The following is a 25,380-nucleotide window of genomic DNA, read 5'->3' as shown; positions in this document are numbered from 1 at the left end:
GTGACAGGAGAAATGCTGGACATGGACGGAGGGAAGGGAAGACAGAGGAAGGAGATGCACATGGACGGAGGGAAGGGGAGAGAGGAGAAATGCTGGACATGGATGGAGGGAAGGGAATAGAGAGAAAGTGAGATGAACATCAATGGAGGAGAGGAGAAATGCTGGACGTGGATGGAGGGAGAGAGGAAAAATGCTCGACATGGATGGAGGAGAGGGAAGAGAGCAAAAAAAAAAGATGCAGATGGATGGAGGAGAGGGAAGACAGAGGAAGGAGGTGCATATGGTTGGATGAGATGAGGGAAAAGGAAGAGAGGAGAAAAACTGCACATGGATGCAGAAAATAGGCAGAAGCTGGACCCACTCTATACCTCATCCAGTCAACTCTGCGGAGGACCCAGCTTTTACTTATGGATGTAGGGCAAGAAATGAAGGAGGAAAGTAAAAAAATAAATGGAAAGGAAGCCCTGGAAATGGAGTTAAGAGAACAGATAGACAGCAGCAGGATCAGATACTGGGACCAGCATGATCAGAAAAACAAAGTCACCAGACAACAAAGGTAGAAAAAAATCATTTTATTTTCATTTTAGTGTTTGGAGTATGTCCACTCTGAGAATTTACATCTGCTGTCTTATTTTGCAATGTATAGCAATGTGTTTCTTTCTGTTTTTCTGGTATTGTGCTGCACACAGAGTCTAACTTCTTAGGATTTCAGATTAATTTTTGAAGAATTTGAAGAGGGGCCATCTCTGTTCTGCATGTGTGACAGCAGGCCAAGTATCTGAATAGGGATCTGTTTGTTAGATTCTAAGATTTTGATAACATATTGTTTTTCAGATTTGGCAAGACTGCTCTCCTAATTCCTGGACTGTATGCTAATTTGGTTTGTGTCATTTTGGGTATACTGGAGCTTTAACAGCTTACAGAAATTATTTATAATGAAAACAAAAAACCCACAAGTAATTTTTCTTCTCCTATACTGGTGTAATATTTTCAATGATGCCTGTTTATATGTGCCATGGCTGGTAAAAGGGGTGTGGGTGTGACTACTGTAGGGGTGGAGCTATAGCAATCATGCTCCTAGATGGGTAGGGAGGGTGCCAGAAACCCTAGCACCGGCCCTGATTCAATTGTCAGTTGCTGCCCCTGAAGCAGCCTGCCACTAGCAAAAAGTGACCACACAGGCAAATTTTAATAAATGTATATTTTAATTTAACCTCTTTGGCTTTCTTGCTCTATTCCCTTCTGCGAAATACATTTCTTTGGTCAAATTTAGCTCATGACATAACTTTCCTGCCTAATGTTCTACTACTTTGATTTTCTGAGCTAAACTGCCAAGCTGAGACTCTTTTTTTCCTCCAATCTCTCACAAGACAGACCAGATGACCCATCACAACCACTTTAAAAGTATCCCTAAGAAACCAGGGAGTTGTATCGAGAGAGAGCGCTAGATATAGTGTACTTAGATTTTAGAAAAAGCATTTGAAACAGTTCCACATAGATAAGTAACAAATAAACTGCGTGCCCGTGGAGTGGGCCCTAAAGTGACTGACTGGGTTGGGAACTGGTTGAGTGGAAGATGACAGAGGGTAGTGGTAAATGGAGCTCATTCTGAGGAAAAGGATGTTACCAGTGGTGTGCTGCAATGTTCGGTTCTAGTGCTGGTTCTTTTAAACATTTTTGTTAAGTGATACTGCTGAAATCTGCAATAGGGTAGACACCCCTAACGGTGCGACTAACATAAGGAAGGACTTAGCTGCCAAATTCTAGAAAATTCCTCTAGCTTGGCTAAGATTTAATGCTAAAAAATGCAAGATCATGCATTTGGACTACTAAAAACCGAGGGAACAGTATCGTTTAGGGGGTGAAGAACTTTTATACATGAAAGAGGAGCGGTATGTGGGTGTAATCGCATGTGATGATCTTAAGGTGACCAAAAAGGTAGAAAAGGTGACGGTGAAAGCTACAACGATACTTGGGTGCATAGGGAGAGGAATAGCCAGTAGGAAAAAGGCGGAGATGATGCACCTGTATAATATTCTGGCGAGAACTAATTTAGAATACTGTGTACAATTCTGGAAACCGCACCTTCAAAAAGATATATACAAGATGGTGTTGTTCCAAGGGTAGCTACTAAAATAAGCGGTCTTCATCATAAAGCATACGGGGACAAAACTTTAGAAGAAAGGCAGAAGATGGGAGATACAATAGAGACATTTAAATACCTAAGCGGCATAAATGCATAGGAGGCAAGTCTCTCAATTGAAAGGAAGCTCTGGAACGAGAAGCCATAGGATGAAGGTGAAAGCTGACAGACTCAGAAGTAACCTGATGAAATACTTTGTCACAGAAAGGGTGATGAATTTGTTGAATGGCCTCCCAGTGGAAGAAGGGCAGACGATATGCCAAAATTTGAGGCCCGAAATATCAGTATGTAAGAAAATAAGAACATAAAAATAACCATAGAGAGTCAGACCAATGACCCATCTAGCCCAGTATCCTGTTTCCAACAGTGGCCAATCTAGGTCACAAGTGCCTGGCAAAAACCCAAACAGTAGCAACATTCCATGCTACAAATCCCAGGGCAAGCAGAGGCTTCCCTATGTCTGCCTCAATAGCAGACTATGGATTATTCCTCTAGGAACTTGTCCAAACCTTTTTTAAAGCCAAATACACTAACTGCTGTTACTACATTCTCCGGCAAAGAGTTCCAGAGCTTAACCATTTGTTGAGTGCATAAATATTTCCTCCTATTTGTTTTAAAATTATTTCCATGTAACTTCCTTGACTGTACCCCGGTCTTTGTAATTTTTGAAAGAGTAAAAAATCGATTCACTTCTACTTGTTCTACACCACTCAGGATTTTGTAGAACTCAATCATATCTCCCCTCACCCATCTCTTTTCCAATCTGAAAAGCTCTAACCTCTTTAACCTTTCCTCATATGAGAGCAGTTCCATCCCCTTTTTCATTTCAGTCACTCTTCTTTGAACCTTTTCTAATTCCACTATATCTTTTTTGAGATACGGTGACTAGAACTGAATGCAATACTCAAGGTGAGGTCGCAGCATGGAGTGATAGAGACATAGTATTCTCGGTTTTATTTACCATCCCTTTCCTAATAATTCCTGTTTGCTTTTTTGGATGCCGCCGCCCACTGGGCAGTAACCAGTGCACCCACACTGGGTTGTGATCAGATCAAATCCACTCACCTATTCTCACTCCCTGAAGGTCAGATTATATGCTTCTTTCTTTGCATTACAAAGTGTTTGCTCTATAAAACCATTCCTTCCTTTGTCCTCAATTTGAATGTTGATCTCTTTAGTCATTACACATCTGAATTACTGTAATGCACTGTAATCAGGATGATCACTTTCATCTCCCAAGCACCTACAGCTAGTACAATCAACCACTGTCAAACTATTCAGCAATGCCCACTGCTTCGATCACATTTCTCCATTATTAATATCCGAACTTCGGCATCTAATGTCTGCAAGTATCCAGTTTAAACTTCTTACCTTGGTCCACAAAGGTCATCTCCCTTTCGCTCCAGATTACACTTCTAATTTGCTGGTTCCTTATACAATGTGGAAAAAAGTAGAGGCTGACCAAAGACGATTCACCACTGGAGACTTGAATCCAACAGTCTTTATTGATATAAGTAAAAGAAGGCCCCGACACGGGCCGTGTTTCGGCGCTTACAAGCACCTACATCAGGGGTCAAAGTTCTTTTATTTTTTTTTTGCAAGTTTTGTTCAGTTCTGTTCCCGCAGTCGTTGCAAATGTTGATCCATTTGAATTTTTAGTGTTAACACGTTTCGAAAGGTGACGGCTTCGCATTCCTGCAGAGCTGTGGCTCCGTGCTTTCATCCGGAGTATATCATTTGACCCCTGATGTAGGCGCTTGTAAATGCCGAAACATGGCCCGTGTCGGGTCCTTCTTTTACTTATATCAATAAAGACTGTTGGATTCAAGTCTCCAGTGGTGAATCGTCTTTGTTCAGCCTCTACGTTTTTCTTCTGTGATTCGTCATCGTAGAGGATTTCCTTATACACTCTCACAGATGCTATGATCATCACAAAATGTTCTCCTACACCTTCCTCTAGCTTCCCAATTACACCTTGATATTACATATCAAACAGCCTTCAGTTAAACCATCCCCAAACAATGGAACACTTTACCTTTGGCAATCAGACTGAAAACCCCTTCCACCAGACCATTTTCAATACTTTCTTGGCATCGGACATCTTCATGCCCTGCCCCCCCCCCCCCCCTTTTCTATCCTACCCTCCTCTATCTTGCCATTCTATTTCTTTTCCCTATCGGAACGGTCTACTGAGTACTAAACTTTGTAAACCACTGTATTTTTTTTTCTAAATGCGCTTTGTAGTACATCAACCCTGGGAAAATAAATATTGAATTGGAGGTAGAGTTTTACTTTGTGCATAGTCATTTGGGAGCAATAGAGCATACACTGGTAATCCCTGCTCCATACTGATAAGTTTTCAATGCCATTTCTTCTCAGCTTGAAACTTAAGTGCTCAGAGCCTGATACTCAGTGTTAACTGTAAGTACAAGGTTTATCTTTAGGGTCTCGTACTTCTGAATCTCCAGCAGTTGATGCAGCTCTGTGGTCTCTACCACTGCCTTTGCCACATGCTTGGTGAACCTGGACTATTTAACAAGTGGCTGTTGATTATACTTACACTACAGAATTTTAGGGGCAGCAGAACATTTTTGGTTGGAGGCTGCCCTGCCCTCCAGCTGCTGATGCTGTTTTGGTCTAAATACTGGTCAGGCCATGGCCCTAGTGGCCCACCACAATCTGCTGCCCATACAATATTTACCCAGACACTTGTAGCAAATCTTATGATGGTTATGGACAATTTTTGTCTATAGTATATGCATGTCTCAAAGCCACTGGACCTTTCTGCCATCATAAAAAAAAAAAAAAAGTGACAACGAACTAAAAAAAGATAAATTTTCCAGAGAAAACATAAGGGAAAAAGGAAGGGGAGGGGGAGAGGGGGAATGTGACTGAAAGGTATATTAGAAACAGAAAACTTCAAAACTTAACAAAAAGTTAAACAGGCAGAAAATAAGGCATACCGATTGCTTCAGTAGAAATGATGTATCTGTTGATAGCAGCAGAAATCTACAAACTGAGGCACGCCACACAGCTGTGTGAACTGCTGTGCAGATCCAGAGGAAGATTTGGATTTTTCCTAGAATGCTCTAGAAATATGTGATTTGTTACCAGAGGGTATTAACCTTCAGTGTAACACAGTGACTTCACCTTGTCTTCACAGAAAGGACAGAAATTAAAAGCCACGCCAAGTAGAAGGCATAGCATTAGGCACTTACAGAACTCCCCCCCACCTTACAATTCCCTTGTCTGTATTCACAAAGAATCTAAGAGTTCTGGAACAATCTGTGAAAAGAAGGTCTATATACTGTGATATTCTCAAAGGTCTATTTTAACTATGTTTTAAGCAAAGCATCATCAATGCAATGCCAGGTAGCAGAGCTAAAAAAGCACGATGATTCATGCTTTTATATAAAACTGCACCACTGGCAGAGTCAAGCTTCAAATCCCTCAATTAACAGCACCACACTTATATACATCAAAGTCAAGAACCACAGATCTCTCTACCCACAATGTTCACTCTGTAAAATCTCTGTGAACCTCAGCAGCAAGGGGGAACTTCAGATCCTTCTACCATTAGTATATACCGCTCTGGACAAGGGCAGTATATAAATGGTAATAAATAAAATGAAGTACACCCTTTGTAGACCCCTGAAATTACACATCATTGAGGGGAAATAAATCCTCAGATCCCTCCACCAGCAGAACCCCTTTCTGTTACCTTGGGTGGGACCTCTGGCTCCGGTTTGACCCAGGGTCCTCTCTCATCTTTGTTTCCGGGACGGGGCAGTGGTGGCGGTGGCAGCAGGACTGGGCTCTCGGAGGTGAAGTCCGAGCCACGGCGGGTCATTTCCCCTCGCGCTGGTGATGGGGCACCCTCGGGAAGCAGGAATACGGGTGTGGTCTTAGCTGGTTGCTCCTGCATGGACTGTGACCTTGGCACTGGCGCTGCATATGGTTTTAACGGCACGCGGTGGGCTACATGGCTCTGTGGAAATGTTCAGTGCACAATTTGAAATTTAAAAAGTAACAAAATAAAATGTAAATGGAAAAAGTGAAATAAAATAGTCTTCTCTTCCCACAAACAATGTAAAAATGAAAGTTAAATTCTTTTGTTTTCCAAATAAATATTTCTGCTTACTTTCTTTAAAGTATCTCTTTCTGAATTATTTTTAAAATCTGTTGGGATGTTAATTGGTTGAAACACACAAGAGAAATCTGAATTAACAATACACTTCATTTCCCTAGAAGACCGAGATCCTATTTTCCTATTAACAAAAAAAGCCCAATATTCAAAGGATTTATACTCTTAGCTTTCACAATTATGCTCTTAAATTGGCCTCTCTGAAAATTAGTTAGGGCTCAGTGCCTAAATTCACACTCAAAATTTCACTAAATTCCTAAATTTAATAGCATAAAAAGTTTGTGTGTTTGTGTGTGGGGGGGGGGGGGGGGGGGGGGGGGGGGGGGGGGGAATTTAGGGTAGGGAGCAAAAGGAGCTTAGCATCGATTTTCAGGACTAGGTTCATACATTTAGGCAAAATAAAAGGCAGGCCTAAATTTAAAATCATAGCTTTTAAGATCATAAATTGAGATGCATTTTCGGCTGAAAACTAACCTCCCCCCCCCCCCCACACTTTTACAAAGCCACCTTAGCAGCTGCTGCGTGGCAATGCCAACACAGCCCATTCACTTTGAATGGGCTGTGTCGGCATTACTACACCAGCAGCTGCTAGTGCGGCTTTGTAAAAAAAAAAAAAAAGTGGGGGGGGGGGGGGGGAATTTGGCTGAAGATGAGTCACAAATTTAGTCGTCTAAGTTAGGGGCATAAAATTAGGAGATGGGGTTATTTTTGAATATTGGGCCCAAAATGATGATCTAGATCAAAAATACCTTGTTTACATTTTCTGGTGTCTTCTCTGGTTTAAGTCTTTGTGCTCTCTGCATTTTGCCTAAAATACTGGAGTCTCCAGCAAAAGCAGATTGCCAATAAAGGCCTCAGCAATCTCCAGCACAAAATTATGAACAATCTGAGGGTATACAAAGCCCATAATCCTATATAATAAAACGCACCTCCAACATTCTGAAGCCGAGAAAGTGAAGCCTTCAAGCATTCCTGCAACGTTCCGGAACTACGTGTCGTCAGTTGAGGAGATGGAGCCTTACAGAGCGCACGAAGGCTTCACTTTCTCACACACACTGTCTCTCTCTCTCTCACATACACACTCTATCTCAAATATACACACTCCGAGGAAAGGGGGGCATGGAACTCCGAGGGAAGGGGGCATGGAACTTGGAGCCCCACACACACTCTCAAAACATGCACACACACACACACACACTCTCTCTCTCTCAAACATGCACACACACTCTCTCTCTCAAACATGCACACACACACACACTTTCTCTCTCTCTCAAACATGCACACTCCGAGGAAAACCTTGCTAGCGCCCGTTTCATTTGTGTCAGAAATGGGCCTGTTTTTCTAGCTATATAATAAAACAGCCCTTCACTGAAATTTTATATTTTCTCAAAGTCTCTGATAAAGTCTCATGCTATAACCATATGGCATGAGCTTCATTATATTTTTCTAAAACCAATTATTTCACAGGCATGGACAGCAAGCAACAGAAATCTATATTTGGAAATCAAACTCTTCATGTATGTATTTAAAGAAAAATAGACTTAAAGACAGCATCAAATAATGTTTACACAAAATAAACAAACAATGCAGGAGCAATGAAACAAATCAAAGTTGGGAACAGGCAGCTCCAGTCCTTGAGAGATGCAATTATGTCTGGGTTTCAAGATACACAAAAAAAGCACAAAAGGGCCCCAAGAACTGGAACAATGGTACAATCCTGAATAAAAAAAAAAAAAAAAGGACCCGACATGGCCCGTGTTTCAGCGCTCAACCACGCCTGCCTCAGGAGTCGAACTGGAATAAGCCTTTGCAGGTTTTAAAGCCAACTGTACCAAAATCCTTCCAATCGCCGTCACCGGTCTTCTAGAAAAACTGGTGACAGCGATTGTAAGGATTTTGGTACAGTCGGCTTTAAAACCTGCAAAGACTTATTGCAGTTCGACCCCTGAGGCAAGCGCGGTTGAGTGCTGAAACACAGCCTGTGTCGGGTCCTTTTTTATTAAAAATTGTACCATTGTTCCAGTTCTAAGGGCCCTTTTGTGCTTTTTTTTGTGCTGCTTGACTGTGTACTTTTGGACCCTCTCTTTGGTTGCTCTCTGGGTTTCAAGATAAACAAGATATAGGATAAAAGGAACTGATCTAAACTGTACAAAGATCTTGCCTTGAGTTTAGCCACCCATCTATTTATCCCAACTGACTCTGTACCACCCATCGTCCCCATCTAAATACCTGCACTTGGCCCCTCAACTATATGGTAAGCTGTATTGTAGAAAAGCATTAGTATCATAGCAATGTTATTTGAATATTCTAAAGTGTGCTCGTTAGATATTTCATTAGTATTTTGCTGACATTGTAGTATATGTCTGTTATTTGAATGTCAGTGCTGATAAATATGTATATTTTTGATCCCGTTTTATGTTAGGCCCATTATTAGGTTTCAGTTTACCGTTTTCAAGTTTACCTCATTGATTGTATTTATGTTTACACCTGGTCATTTTACTATTATTATACTGTTAAGAAAACTGTTTTATGTTAAATTGTAAATACTGTACACCACCTTGCGTGACTCTTTAAGGCGGTTAATAAACCCTAACAAACAAACAAACAAACATAATATGCAGATTAGCCAGGTTTTAAGTCAAAGTTATGCAAATATAAAATTTGTGAATATATGCTAAAAACCTCTCAGGGAGCACAGCTGCCTGTACATGGACTGGTTGCTTACACTTACACAGCACTCTGGGACCCCCTCCTCATTTTAGCTGGTGGAGAACTACAGTATGAACAGGAGGTCAACCACTCATGTGGGACCATCTTGAACAAGCCACCATCTCCTATGCCCACTCATCCTGTCCAGCTGATGAGGAAGACTGCTGATATTTTCTGTAGGTTGCCACCTGATCCATGTCAACCTTATCCACTGCCCCACTGCAACTATGGTTTAGTCCCGTCTTTCCTTAAAAAATTAAACAAGTCCATAAAAAGCAATGTTATTCATGACAATAGAACTACAATTCAAATGATCCAACGGTCAGTCTTCTCTAGAAGGAGTACAACAGAAATAAAACATGAAAACTACATAAAAGCATATAAAGGCAATATAAAAATCAATAAGGCAAAAGCCAGACCTAGAGCAGCCTTGAACGGAATCAGTTGGAAAACCTAACAGAAATTAGTATAATATATAAGAGGGTAGGCAACTGTGGTATCTAGAAATGAATGTTGTAAGGAAGAGAAATGTAAGGGATGGTGCCACTGAGGTATTTAGAGATCAATAATATATGGAAAGCAAAGCCGTTTCCCTGTAACAGGTATTATTTGCAAACATCAGTTCACCAATCACACAGGTGGATCATGTGACACATACGGCATTGAGTGAAACAAACTTTCCAGATCTTTCTGGTAAAGATTCTTTAGGGTGCATATTTAGGGCTTGCTGCATTATGACAGTTCAGTTCCTGATTAAACAAGAATGCAGAAAAAAATGTCTAAAGGAAAGAGGAGGGAAAGTTTGTATGACCAATGAACTGCTGTCCATAGAACACATATCACATTAAACAACATTCGATTTCATTGAAGAGAACCAGTTCACCTATCATACAATTAAGACTCATTAATCAAAGGCTGTCTTCGACAGATGGACTTGAAAATTGCCAGGTCCTTCTCTTCCTTTGCTGAAGACAGCTTTTGGTTAATGATTCTCTCTCTTTAACAGCACAATCAGCAGAGAAAACAACCCAAAATCTGAAAAATAGGCCCAACAGAGGGAGCTGGGCTTTATCCCTCAAAAAGGTCATGGAAGATGGCCAGTCCATACCTAAGACTCTAACAGGTGGCTATGTCTAGACAATAAGTGATGTGAATCAGTAAACTGAACTCCATGTCACAGCTTTCTAAATTTCCTCAAAGGAAGTAGAAGTTCAGAGCAGCCTCAGAGTAACAGGAAATATAGTCTACTACCCACTGTACTGAAGTCAAAAGAGAAAAAAAAATAGTTTAGGCTGATTTCTAAAACAACTGTTCTTTATTTCAGTCCAAAGTACAGGGAGCAACTTCGCCTCTCTGGGTTATGTGGCCTAGAAGACAAATGTTTGTAGATGATCGACTGATTAAGGTGGAAGTCAAATGTAGACAAACATTTATGATGATGCTTGCAAGCACCAACCTACTAAAATAAGTGCTAGTGTAAACTAAGTAACTCTATAAGTGAGGTTACCATCTCCAAAAAGTAGCAAACTTCCAGCTCAGGTACTTGAAAATCACAGGAGTTCAGAAGCTCAAAGAGAGTTTTCAATCTGGGCTACAACTATGCTAAAAGTCAAATCACATGGTTGGTCATAGGAGCCGACTCTGTGGGTGCTTGAGCACTCCCAATATTGAGAAAAGTCCTTGTATGGATCCAGGGAGGGGTGATTTCCATTGGGCTTAGCACCCCCAATAATTTTGAAAAGTTGGCTCCTATGCGGTTGGCGGCTTCATTCTTTCGGTTTGGAGATAACTAGAGAAGGCTATACAATTTATACTTATGCTGATATTACAGTGCTGAATCCAGTACAGTCGTTTATAATTTCTACATCATCATCAATTGTTCAAAAATGTTTAACTCTGATTAGCTCTTGGATGGTATGTTATCGATTGAAGTTAAACACTGATAAAACTAAGTTTTTACTTCTGACCCATTAGTGGACCATATAATGGTGGATCAAACTAGATATATATTATGCCCTGTAATTAAAATATTGGGGGTTTATGTTGATCAAAATGTATCCCTTGAATATCAACTTAGGGGCCCTTTTATAGAGCTGTAGTCCCACCCCAAGCGTGCCCCATTTCTGGGGGGAAAAAAGAAAACCGCTGGAAATGGCTTGTGTGGCGATAACCTGGCAGTTATCGGACATCACCATGTGCTTACCACCTCAATGGATGGCAGTAAGGGCTCCCCACCGCCTGGCCATGCGATAAGAGTTATCTCACCACGTGGCCATTTGTTTGGGGGTGGGGTGGGGGTGCTTTTAATGGCTGTGGAAAAAACGGCCCCCGCTGCTAGCGCAAGGCCCTTTTTCCTGCACCTTGGTACAACGACCCCTTAATACCTTAACTAAGAGTGCCTTTTGCCTTTTGATGAGTTTAAGATGTATGAGAACATTTTTTGAATTTGACCAATTCAGACTGTTGGTACAGGCACTGCTTTTATTTAAGGCGGACTACTGTAATCTCATCTATTTAGGTGCGCCTAGACATGTCACTCAACGGTTGCAAACAATCCAGAACACTGCAATAAGATTAATATTTTTGTTGCAGGAGGAGGATAAAATCTCTGTATACTTTATTGAACTGCTTTGGTTATCTATAGAGGCAAGGACCATCTTTAAATTCTTTTGTCTGTTTTACAAGATTTTAAATGGTGAATGTCTATCTTATGTATTAGATCATTTAGAATTTACTCCCCAAATTAGGGACAGAAGATCTTGTTAAAATTCATTTTTTTGCTTGTCCATCTATTAAGGGAGTGAAGAGATTTAAACTATTTGACAGACTTCTTGCAGTTCAAGCATCTAAGCTTTGGAGTGATTTTTATCTTCATTTTGTCCCTCAGCTATCCCTTTATTTAAAAAAAAATGTAAAGACCTATCTTTTCAAGAAATTTAATTAATCTAAATTTCTTAAAAGGCAGTTTTGGTTTTGATCTAATCTTCCCAAATGATAGTCTTGTTTTGTATTTTTTTATTATTATTTTTTTTTTTACTGAAACAATTTTATTGCTTTGAGCTAGAGATTTTATTCATTTTATTCTTGATAAGGTGCCGTAATTGGTGTTTATTTGAATAGCCAGCAGTTTTAGAGTCATCTTACTGAAGACTCCTGAGTCTTTGGATGCTCAAATAAACTTCTTTTATTTTGGGCATCATCTAGTTCTACTCTTTTGTCACCTCAGCTGTGTAGGACACATCTTTGCGACTGTGAGGGCTGCTGTTCTTCTGTGTTTTGCTGTGTCTAAGACAACAGACAAACATGAATACAATACCGATCAATATAACAAAGCAACAAGGAAACATCAACAAAGGTGGGGCAGAGACCCTCAAGAGCAGAAAACTATTACAAGCCAGAAATATCTTACCATTTTCAATTAGCACCTCCTCCCCACTTCAACCCAAATTTAAACAGCAAAAATCACTGCAGCATGGTTGTTGTTTTTTTTAAATATTGTAAACTGTTAAGAACCTGGTGGATTCAGCAGTATAGAAATGCTTTGTAATGTCATGTAAATGTTTATGAATCCAATAAGCAAAGGCTGTACAGAAACAGGATTAACTTCTACATGGTGATGGTATGCGTCAGTTGCACTAATGTGAACTGTAGTAGAGTTGATTTTGACTCTGGCCTCTGAGAAATGTAAAATGTATTCAAGACGTTTTGGGGTGGAAAAGGAAGAGAGGTCTAAGACCCTGCCTTCAAACCAGATGGCAAACCTTACCCATTTCAACAATAAGGTTTAGTGGATTCTAGAGGTCAGATTTTTGAGATACATCTGAAAAGCTATGATTGAATTACATCCCCTACAATACACAGGCCAAAATGAAGGACTAGATGCTGGGAAGAAGCAATTACCTCTGTTTTTTTTCCAATTAAGCTGGAGGAAGATGCCAACTTAATTGACTTCACGGAAAACTGCAAACCAAATCTGACCGTGCCAAACAGCTTATTGTAGTCCCCTGCTCCCCTTTGAGTTTTACCAAGGATTTCAATACTAGGGGTATAAAAAGATAACAACTATTCCTTAAAGCATGGAGAAGACATCTGAACTAATGTTACTTCTGATTGCCTCAGGGCAGCAGAACTTCCCGTTCAGAACTGTTGCCAACTTACCTTCCTCGGTAAAAGAGAAAAATAACAGAACAGCATTGATCACAGAGATGTCAGTCCCAAGTGATTTCTCTGTGAATCGTGTAGAAAGAGAAAAGATCCTCAAGTACAAAGAAATGTGGTCCGAGACCAAGAAAATGTGGCAGAAGGCTACAGCAAAAATTTCCCATTATTTTGGATAAATTCAAAAATCAAAATATCTCAAATTGTCTAGAGTGCACTAACATATATCAAAAACTTGTGGATGCACTCTTTCTATACAATCTGTGGACAATTGCACAATCTTGATATATGCCGGATATTTTATAAAGTAGCCTCAATAGCCCAGGGAACCATTAATTAGGACTCCACTGAATTGGCCTGTATCATGGGCTCCTCCTACTTTCCGAAAAAACATCCACAAGTAACAAAAAACTCCCTACTCAAGGGAGAAAAAGATCTTGTGAACAAAAAAACGGATAGAGGGGTATTTTAGTAATTTAATGCAAATATCAATATAACTATGAGTGCATTACACCACAGAGAGTAATAAATGGAAGTAAAGAAAATATGTATATAGTCACTTCATAATCCTCTTAAAAATGTATACTGAAACGATATTCAAAAGAGAACCACCACTCATTAAATTGCTACTTGATTAGAATCTTTTTCAATGTTGAAATAAACCACTTATCTAGAAGCCTGGAAATGTTATCACTTCAAAATTCAAAATTCGAGTAGCCAAATCCACCAAGAGCAATTATGAACGGTTTCCAGCCCTAGTTCATGTCTTTCAGTCACATATAGTTCCGGTTGTGAAGTGAAATTTGTATGCGTGGGTACTACTACAGCGGTTAATATACTCAGCCGTAATGTCTTCTTAATTTTCTCGACAGCAAGGGACCCCAGGCTTCTAGATAAGTGGTTTATTTCAACATTGAAAAAGATTCTAATCAAGTAGCAATTTAATGAATGGTGGTTCTCTTTTGAATATCGTTTCAGTATACATTTTTAAGAGGATTATGAAGTGACTATATACATATTTTCTTTACTTCCATTTATTACTCTCTGTGGTGTAATGCACTCATAGTTATATTGATATTTGCATTAAATTACTAAAATACCCCTCTATCCGTTTTTTTGTTCACAAGATCTTTTTCTCCCTTGAGTAGGGAGTTTTTTGTTACTTGTGGATGTTTTTTCGGAAAGTAGGAGGAGCCCATGATACAGGCCAATTCAGTGGAGTCCTAATTAATGGTTCCCTGGGCTATTGAGGCTACTTTATAAAATATCCGGCATATATCAAGATTGTGCAATTGTCCACAGATTGTATAGCAAGAGTGCATCCACAAGTTTTTGATATCCATTATTTTGGATGCCACAGGCTTGATTAAAGGAATTTTCAAGCAAACCAGGATGTTGCCTATACATGTAACATCTTATGAACTGCTGAAGGAAGCTCTCTTTGGCACAATTCAAGTACTGCAGCAAGTTTTAGTAGTAAATTTGAGAAACTGAATCATATTTCACATATTCTAGCTTAGGAGTGAGGTTCATTACTGTGGTGGTCTAGTTTTTGGCTTAGCCTGTCTGCAACGACATTGTGTTCTTAGGACCACTCTACAAGAGATGGCCCATTTCTACCTTCTGACTATTTCCCCACTCATCCACCAATTCAGCATCACCCCTTCTCTCTTTCCAACCATCCACCTGTCCAGAGTCAACCCCTCGCTCCCCCCTCTCCCATCCTGAGCATCACCTTCTCTCATTTCTCCCCTCTCCCCCACCACTGGTCCAGCACCACCCCTTCCCAGCCATTCAGCATTATCACCCTCCCCCATCAAGCATTTCCCCTCAAAGTTAAGCCTACCTCTTCCCTTCTGCTTCAGCTGCCACCACTGCTGTTCCTCCAGACCTGTAGCAGCAATCAAATATGCTGTAAAATGCCACAGAGTCTTCAAGCCCACGTGCTTGCAAAGGCCCTGGAATGTGTCAAAGGGGGTGGAACAAGTAGGGTCTTGATGACCGAATGGCCTGAAAGTTTTACTGGCAATTATTATTGCAACTTCTTTGACTGGGGCCAAAGACCCGGAGGGACAGCTGAAGTAGTGACATCAGTGGCACCCTTTAGACAGTGCGTCCCAAGCCACAGCCTCACTAGATCCCTGTTAAACCAACTCTGCCAGACTAAGAAACCAAAAAGTCTTGATTGCATAAGTCTTCACAACCCTTGACTCCATTATGATTCAGTGCTTAGTCAATAAGCCCAAGGAATTGTATGGAGAGGTGACAAGACTCCTGAAAGAAGGGAATGGGAATAAACAGTTTCTTTGTCCTATTTCACAGAAGTTGCTAATGGATTTTTTTTGTTTCAAAAGTGGGGGAGCTATGTGGAACCTCCTAACCTATATGTATCCAGAGGAGGCTGGTAGTCCACGATCCGAATACTCCCTCTTCAGAATTTTAAGTAATTTTTCAGTCCCTTCTCTGATGCAATTAAAACAAGCGATAGATAGGGTAAGACCTACTACGTATTGTCTACTGGACCTGTGCCATGCCAGTTTACGGAAAGCATTACCAGAAGAGGCATTTGAATTACTTAGAGAGATCGAGTGCAGTTCAATAAAGGAAGGGAACAACCCAATTAAGTTAAAATATGCCAATATTACTCCTCTATTAAAGAACACAGGTCTAGGTGTAACAGAGTGCAAAAATTACAGACCACTGACGAAGTTACTATTTTTGACTAAGGTCCTGGAATGGGTAGTGCTTCTAAAACTACAGGATTTTGCAAATGAAACAGGGGCCCTAGAGAATATACAGGCAGGTTTTAGATGGAAATATAGCATAGAGACGGTATTTGTGGCCTTACATGATGACATCTGCTACTGTCTGGATCAGGAGAGGTAAGGGGTGATAATTTTACTAGATCAAGCTCCTGACTGACTTGGTGGACCCCTCCCTTTTGTTGTTACATTGTAGAGAAATAGGTGTAACTGGCTTAGTTTGGAGTGGATCAGTTCTTTCTTACATGACAGACAAGTAAAAAATAGCAATGAATGGTTCCTGTAGTGCTTTCAGCTGTCATCGGAGGTTCCCCAGGACTCATGCCAGTCCCCATTGTTATTTAATATCTTTTTATGCCAATTAGGCTTCCTGATTAAATAATTGGGTCTGATGGGCTTTATCTATGCAAATGATGTACAATTACTTTTCCATTGGGAAGGAGGAATTAATGATTACTAAGCAGCTGAATCTAATGGTTAGCAATGAATGGACTGGTCATAAATAAGTAAAATACAGAAATTTTTAGTGGTGGCAGGGCCCCCCTCGTTACGTTCTCTTTACTTGGGTGCCTATACGGTATCATCAGAGGTGAGGGATATGGTATGGAGATGGGATCAGGCCATTCAGGGTGAGCTGCAAGTGTCTTGCACAGTCAGGCCTGTATATTGTAAACTAAAAACTCTTCAATGGTTAAAGCCCTATCAAACTGCAAACCTATTTAGGTTGGTGGTACAGCTATCAGTCCTTCCTATTTTGGATTATTGTGAAGCTCTGAATGTGGGTTTGCCCAGATGTTTAGTATGCTGGTTGCAGGTGGCCCAGAATGTGACTGCTAGATTAATCTTCTCAGTACCGTACTGGGCTTCAGAACGTCAACATAGTCGACGACCTAATGTATGTTATAATCCAATTACCACTCAGGAACCTCATGCAATACCATAATGTATTCTTCTTTATCATGTATGTATGCACATGGTATTATATATATACCATGAACTGTTCTATGTATGTTATGTTCCATCTCTGGTACTATGTATGTATGCACCTTAATGCAGCACAATGTATAAATCTGTTACCCGAAAATGGCAACCACCATCACGACAAACGTAGGCCACATTGAGCCTGCAAATTGGTGGGAAAATGTGGGATACAAATGATACAAATAAATAAATAAAACTACTGGATTTGCTGTACTGGCTACATATACAAACCAGATCAGAATTCAAGATTCTGTGCACGACATTTACAGCTATTTATGACAATGCCTCTAAATGTCTGGCCCAGCAATTAGTGCCCTACACTCAAACGCAATCTGTGCTCAAGCCAGAAGGTCTTACTGGAAGTACCATCTGAGACCTTCACTGTTACAGAGAGAGAGCGATTTGATTTTGTGCTTTGCTGTGTTTTCCTTCACTGTTTGTGTTACAGAGACAGCGAGGGCGCGGCAGACACTCACGGGGAAACCGGATATCTCTCCCCCTTCACACTTCCGGCTGGAGGCTTCATTTAGAACGTTGGTGGTGCCTTTTATATATAGAGATATCTCTATCATGTCTCCCCTCAGCCGTCTCTTCTCCAAGCTGAAAAGCCCTAGCCTCCTTAGTCTTTCTTCATAGGGAAGTCATCCCATCCCCGCTATCATTTTAGTCGCCCTTCGCTGCACCTTTTCCAATTCTACTATATGTTTCTTGAGATGCGGCGACCAGAATTGAACACAATACTCAAGGTGCCGTCGCACCATGGAGCGATACAACGGCATTATAACATCCTCACATCTGTTCGCCATACCTTTCCTAATAATACCCAACATTCTATTCGCTTTCCGAGCCGCAGCAGCACACTGAGCAGAAGGTTTCAGTGTATTATCGACGACGACACCCAGATCCCTTTCTTGGTCCGTAACTCCTAACGTGGAACCTTGCATGACGTAGCTATAATTTGGGTTCTTTTTTCCCCACATGCATCACCTTGCACTTGCATCATCTGCCATTTAGCCGCCCAGTCTCGTAAGGTCCTTCTGTAATTTTTCACAATCCTGTCGCGAGTTAACGACTTTGAATAACTTTGTGTCATCAGCAAATTTAATTACCTCGCTAGTTACTCCCATCTCTAAATCATTTATAAATATATTAAAAAGCAGAGGTCCTAGCACAAACCCCTGAGGAACCCCACTAACTACCCTTCTCCATTGTGAATACTGCCCATTTAACCCCACTCTCTGTTTCCTATCCTTCAACCAGTTTTTAATCCACAATAGTACATTTCCTCCTATCTCATGGCCCTCCAATTTCCTCTGTAGCCTTTCATGAGGTATCTTGTCAAACACCTTTTGAAAATCCAGATACACGATATCAACCGGCTCCCCTTTGTCCACATGTGTGTTTACTCCTTCAAAGAATTGAAGTAAATTGGTCAGGCAAGATTTCCCCACACAAAAGCCATGCTGACTTGGGTCTCAGTAATCCATGTCCTTGGATGTGCTCTGTAATTTTGTTTTTGATAACAGCCTCTACCATTTTCCCCGGCACCGACGTCAGACTCACCGGTCTATAATTTCCCGGATCTCCCCTGGAACCTTTTTAAAAAATTGGCGTTACATTGGCCACCCTCCAATCTTCCGGTACCACGCTCGATTTTAAGGATACATTGCATATCACTAACAGTAGCTCCGCAAGCTCATTTTTCAGTTCTATCAGTATTCTAGGATGAATACCATCCGGTCCAGGAGATTTGCTACTCTTCAGTTTGCTGAACTACCCCATTACGTCCTCCAGGTTTACCGTGAAGTCAGTAAGTTTCTCAGACTCGTCCGCTTGAAATGCCATTTCCAACACCAGTAACCTACCCAAATCTTCTTCGGTGAAGACCGAAGCAAAGAATTCATTCAATCTCTCCGTTACATCTTTATCTTCCTTGATCGCCCCTTTTACCCCTCTGTCATCCAGCGGCCCAACCGATTCTTTTGCCGGCTTCCTGCTTTTAATATACCGAAAAAATTTTTTGCTATGTTTTTTTGCCTCTAAGGCTATCTTTTTTTCGTAATCCCTCTTTGCCTTCTTTATCTGCTCATTGCATTTGCTTTGACACTCCTTATGCTGCTTCTTGTTATTTTCAGACGGTTCCTTCTTCCATTTTCTGAAGGTGTTTCTTTTAGCCCTAATAGCTTCCTTCACCTCACTTTTCAACCACGCCGGCTGTCTTTTGGACTTCCATCTTTCTTTTCTAATTCGTGCACAGGGTCCTTTTTCTCATAGCTTGGTAAAAAGACTCCTACATGCAATACTTGTTAGAATTACCTTTAAGTAATGCTCATCCGAAATCAAGAGACTATCTTCTCCTCCATTTTCCATGTTGTACAAATCTTCATTACAGATCTATTCATGATGCAAGCTTCACATACCCAGCTACTAGGAAATGCAGTTCCCTATCAAAGTCACTCAGATATGTTACTGAGTGCTTAAGATTTTGTAAGTTGTTGAAAGCATTCTTATTTAGTGAATTCCTTGCCACTGTTGGAGATTGCTATTCTTTCAGTTAATTTATTTCAAAAAAAGTCATCTAACTACTTGGATGTTTTTACCTACTATTGTTTTGTATTTTCGTTATAGTTCTCTTATTGTAATTTGCTTTAAAAGTTTGATGTAAGCCACATTGAACCCCAACTTGTTTGAGATAATGCAGGGTACAAATGCCATAAATAAATAAATAAAAATTAACAGTTTGGTGGAAGCCCATTGCATCAATAATAGCCATGGTGAATGAATATCAGCTTTGAAAAATGCATTTTTTGACAATTCTTAGCAAAATAGCTCAAGATTTTTCAAGTTGTCTAAGGATTGTCTGTGGACAGCAGTTTTCAGGTCTTGCCACAGATTTTCTTATTGGATTCAGGTGTGAGCTACTCAAAGAAATTCGCTTTCTTCTTGCACAGCCATTCAGTTGTTGTTTTTCCTTTGTGCTTAGGATCACTATCCTCCTGAAAAGTGAATATTCTCCCGGATTCAGGTCTATGCAGACTGAAATAGATTTTCTTCTAGGATCTGCTTGCACTTTGTACCATCAATCTTCCTCTCAGTTTTTACAAACCTCCCTGTGCTCGCTGCTGCAAAGAATCCTCACAATCTAATGGTATGGTTTATTTAGTTTTAATATACTGCTTTTCAAATGCAAAACAAATAGCAAGGTGATGTAAAATAATTTGATAAAAGATGGAAAAGAACACCATCATAAAGACAGGACAACACACAAAACAAGATAAAACTAAAAGACAAGCAAACAAACCAATCAAGTTAAAATTTGGGTATTTGTGACCTGGATTGGCCACTGTTGGAAGCAGAATTCTGGACTAGATGGACCATTGGTCTGACCCAGTATGGCTATTCTTACGTTCTTACTACATCTGACTCATAATCAGAATCCTGGCAGTGCTCAAAGTCAGACCCTGAAAAATACTCCAGTGGAGAAGTCTGGGGACTTTGCCTGTTCTAACCTATTAACATTGGCATCAGGCCTTAGATGCGAGTGTCAAGATACCAAGAATCTCTGATGCCTTGGCAAAGCTTCCTCCTCTGACACACTGGAGATCAATGATTGTGAAGCCAACATCAACCCTAAAGAATCCCCAGCAGGCAGTGTTCGAGTCTAAAGGACCAAGTTGATCTCTCTCGTTATAGATGATGTCAAATCTGCAGCAACACATTGAGCAAAGAAGTGCTTCATCTACTCACGGAATCTTCTCATGATCTGCCCCTCAAAGGATGCTATCGATAAAGGCATGGGGAATAGAGTGAGAGTGACCATGACCAGAGTTTCGGTGCCAAAAATTCATTTGGCCTGCAATGCATGACCACAAAAGCTTCTCAGACATTTCTGAACACAATTTACAATGAAATGGATCATGATTGGGCCCCAGGCATTACAGGCATCAATTAGGGTATCTGTTGTGAATACAGTCCTGTTGTACTGGGTATGTATGCTTATATTTCTGAGATTTGATATACTACAACAAAAAAAAAACCCAACCCTGTCAAAACCATTTGCAATAAAATATATGAGAAATAATGTAAAACAGTGTGGAGAAATAATGCAATGCCAGCCCCACCCATAGTGCAAGAGCCAACTGAGCTAGTCATCAAATGCTCACTCAAAGAAATTAAGTTTTTAAACCTGTCTTGAATTTGGGCAGAAAATAATTTAGCCTGAGATAGTTGGGTAGGGGGTTCCACAATAGATGGAAAAGAATGTTAAAAACAATTAAAAAAAAAAAAAACAGTATTGTGCCAACTGAACATGAATGATCAAAAGTGTCACAGTTGGAACGAAGCAGACAAGGAGTTCTCTGGAGAATTAGGAGAATGGAAAGACAGAAGGGGAGGCTCACTCTTGTAACCTTAATTGCAATGACAAGGATCTTGAATTTTACTCTATGACAAACCGGAAATCAGTGAGAAAGAACAAGCAGAGGGGTGACATAATTGTACATTCTAGCATTATGATGAGTCTAATGGTGGTATTCTGAATTAGATGCAAATCTTTTAAAGGCAGACTGATGGACTCCAGTGCATAGAATTTCAATAGTCAAGACAAAAGATGATGAGAACATTTGTCAAGATGTGGATGGTATCTCTGGTCAGAAAAGACTGTACAGAATGAATTTGGGAAAGGCAAATTCTGAATGACTATCTAAGCAATCTGGGGCTCAAAAGAAAGTTCTGTGTTGATTATTACACCCAGAATCCTAAGTGAGGAAGTGAGTGATATTTGCTGGCTTAAAAGAGGAGATATCGCTGGAGTGGCCTGTCAACCAGGCATTTCTATGGGTGGATTATCATCCGATGCAAGGAGAGCTAACAGGAGATCTAGAAAAGGCAATAGTTAAGTGAATTAAGATTGAGTGAGAGGAGTGGTTCCAATATGACAGACACATTATCTACCTCCATGGAACACTCGCCTTTACTATACTGTTTGATGGTGTTTTTCCTACCTGCATGGGGAAGCAAAAGGCTGTTCAGATAGGTAGACTCTCCAGTGCCCCTGCCATGCCTCAACCTGGCCCCATAGATGTCTTTGACATCCATGAAAGGCAGCATCTATAGATGGATCCAGAGTGTATCCTGCCCGGACTGTGCCCAAATGGAGGGAAGCTGGAATGTTCCGATAGGTCGGAAGTCTCACTGAGCCCAAATTTGAGGCCTTCGCTATTGCAGCTATAAGCATCAACTTCTCCTTTCCTCAGTGATTGGAGTTCAGTTGTGGCTCCCTGATCTCTTCTCATGGTTTCCACTATCATCTTTATGCTGACGACACCCAGCTTTATCTCTCCACACCAGAAATCACTACGGAAACCCAGGCCAAAATCTCGGCCTGCTTATCAGACATTGCTGCCTGGATTTCCAACCGCCACCTGAAACTGAATATGTCTAAGACTGAACTTATTGTTTTCCCACCCAAACCCACTTCCCCTCTCCCTTCACTCTCTATCTCAGTTGATAACACCCTCATCGTCCCCGTCTCATCTGCCCGCAACCTCGGTGTCATCTTCGACTCCTCCCTCTCCTTTTCTGCGCACATCCAGCAGATAGCCAAGACCTGTCGCTTCTTCCTCTATAACATTAGCAAAATTCGCCCCTTCCTCTCCGAGCACACCACCCGAACTCTCATCCACTCTCTCATTACCTCTCGCCTTGACTACTGCAACCTACTCCTGACCGGCCTCCCACGTAGCCATCTATCCCCCCTTCAGTCCATCCAGAACTCTGCCGCACGTCTTATCTTCCGCCTTAACCGATATACTCATATCACCCCTCTCCTCAAGTCACTTCACTGGCTCCCAATCAGATACTGCATACAGTTCAAGCTTCTCTTACTCACCTACAAATGCACTCGATCTGCGGCCCCTCCTTACCTCTCTACCCTCATCTCCCCTTACGTCCCTACCCGTAACCTCCGCTCTCAAGACAAATCCCTCCTTTCAGTAACCTTCTCCACCACCTCCAACTCCAGGCTCCGCCCCTTGTCTCGCCTCACCCCATGCCTGGAACAAACTCCCTGAGCCCATACGCCGTGCCCCCTCCCTACCCATCTTCAAATCAATGCCCACCTCTTCAATGTCGCCTTCGGCACCTAATCACTACACCTCTTCTCAGGAAATCTTAACTACCCCAACTTGACATTTCGTCCTTTAGATTGTAAGCTCTTCTGAGCAGGGACCGTCCTTAATTGTTAATTTGTACAGCGCTGCGTAACCCTAGTAGCGCTCTAAAAATGTTAAGTAGTAGTAAGTAGTAGTAGTGGAGAGTCCAGGAGCTGTCATACAGATAAGAGAGAGATCAGGAGAAGCTGTAGTCTCACTCAATTGGAGACACTCGGGGACAACAAGTAGGTGCAGAAGGAGACAGAGTGTTCCTACTATAGAGGAACCCAGATCAAACTACTCTCGGAACAGAAGATGGAGATCATATATGAGGTAAAGAAGCTGAACAGACAATTTCAAATCTATCTGGGATATTTTCTGATAGGCTCGCTGATATTTCTTTGGACACAATTTGGCTTGAAATTGCATTCTTGGCCGAGACTCTTCTTCCTGTAGTTCAGGATTTAAAGCCCCAAGTGAAAACTTTGGAAGCTAAAGTTTCAAGAGGAGAACTTTGTTGAATTAAAATCTTTGGTTAGAAACGGAGATAAGATTTATTAGGGAAAGGGAAATGGGACTTGATATACCGCCTTTCTGAGTTTTTTTTTTTTTTTTGCAGCTAACATTCAAAGCGGTTTACATATATTCAGGTACTTATTTTGTACCAGGGGCAATGGAGGGTTAAGTGACTTGCCCAGAGTCACAAGGAGCTGCAGTGGGAATCTAACTCAGTTCCCTAGGATCAGGATCAAAGTCCACTGCACTAACCACTAGGCTACTCCTCCACACACAGATGCAATATGTTCAATCTACATCAGTTTCTGATATAACTTAATTCGCTTTACACTGGAAAGTACAGATATGATTAGGAGCACCAACTTGAGACTGCTGAACTTTTCTAAAGAATCAAAAACTTCAGCCAAAGATATGTTTAAAAAGTATTTGATGAAAGTATTAATGTTATCTGAAGATTTATTTTATTTGTTTTATTTTATTTGAAAGATTTGTTCAGGTTTATTGTCTTCCAGGAAAAAAAATCTGTTCTAAATGTAAGATATTTGCAGATTCATTAGATTTATTAATGGATAATTTTCGAACAAGTGGTCAGTTATATGCAAACTTTGCTAACAACTTTGGATAATAGTTCTGAAAGGGATCACTTGTTGAAAATATATTTTAGAAACATAAATTGTTTACAGGACAAAAGATTTTTATTTTTCCTGATATATCCCATGAAATTCAGAAGCAGAGAAGACAGTTTTCGTTGCTGTGCCCTGTGGTTCTTTAGCTGGGAGCATCCTTTCATCTTAAGTTTTCTTGCCAACGTATTATAAAATTATCGCTCAGAGAAATATGTATTTTGGGAGCCTTCTCACCTGTTTTTAGTAACCAGGGGAATGTCTCGGTCCTTTTCAGAAGGAGTTTCATTGTAAGGGGGCATTAGGTTTTGGTAGCTCTTTGAAGATCGTGGTTTTTATTCCCTATGATTTTCTTCTTACATAAATTGTGCATTTATATTCCACAATTACCATACAAGAAGTTCAGTGGGGATTGCAAAAGATTTGACCAGTCGAATTAACTGATCACTAGAAAATGAACTCCCAATGTCACATGGCTAGATATAAAATAATTTCTAATTCTGCTAAGTTCTCTTAATTTTCCCCAATTTTTTTTTTTTTACCTAGCAAGCTAATATGATTATCAAAAGATAACATATAAGTACATAAGTACATAAGTAGTGCCATACTGGGAAAGACCAAAGGTCCATCTAGCCCAGCATCCTGTCACCGACAGTGGCCAATCCAGGTCAAGGGCACCTGGCACGCTCCCCAAACGTAAAAACATTCCAGACAAGTTATACCTAAAAATGCGGAATTTTTCCAAGTCCATTTAATAGCGGTCTATGGACTTGTCCTTTAGGAATCTATCTAACCCCTTTTTAAACTCCGTCAAGCTAACCGCCCGTACCACGTTCTCCGGCAACGAATTCCAGAGTCTAATTACACGTTGGGTGAAGAAAAATTTTCTCCGATTCGTTTTAAATTTACCACACTGTAGCTTCAACTCATGCCCTCTAGTCCTAGTATTTTTGGATAGCGTGAACAGTCGCTTCACATCCACCCGATCCATTCCACTCATTATTTTATACACTTCTATCATATCTCCCCTCAGCCGTCTCTTCTCCAAGCTGAAAAGCCCTAGCCTTCTCAGCCTCTCTTCATAGGAAAGTCGTCCCATCCCCACTATCATTTTCGTCGCCCTTCGCTGTACCTTTTCCAATTCTACTATATCTTTTTTGAGATACGGAGACCAGTACTGAACACAATACTC

General features: G+C 40.7%; 1 protein-coding gene across 4 annotated transcripts in view; it reads right to left on the bottom strand.

Moving 5' to 3' along the window:
• Positions 1–25,380, bottom strand: part of MINK1 (misshapen like kinase 1) — a 302,641-nt gene that overhangs the window by 85,542 nt on the left and 191,719 nt on the right. For 3 of the 4 annotated variants that reach the window (XM_030186952.1, XM_030186954.1, XM_030186953.1), the window contains one exon: positions 5,865–6,131. The exons of the other annotated variant lie outside the window; for it this stretch is intronic. In XM_030186952.1, the coding sequence (XP_030042812.1) occupies positions 5,865–6,131 (267 nt within the window). The remainder of the gene's footprint in view (positions 1–5,864; positions 6,132–25,380) is intronic. 4 annotated transcript variants of the gene reach the window in all.

Source organism: Microcaecilia unicolor, chromosome 14 (assembly GCF_901765095.1).
Source record: "Microcaecilia unicolor chromosome 14, aMicUni1.1, whole genome shotgun sequence".
NCBI lineage: Eukaryota > Metazoa > Chordata > Amphibia > Gymnophiona > Siphonopidae > Microcaecilia > Microcaecilia unicolor.
The sequence above is the reverse complement of the archived record's forward strand: the minus strand, read 5'-3'. Positions and strand labels throughout refer to the sequence as shown.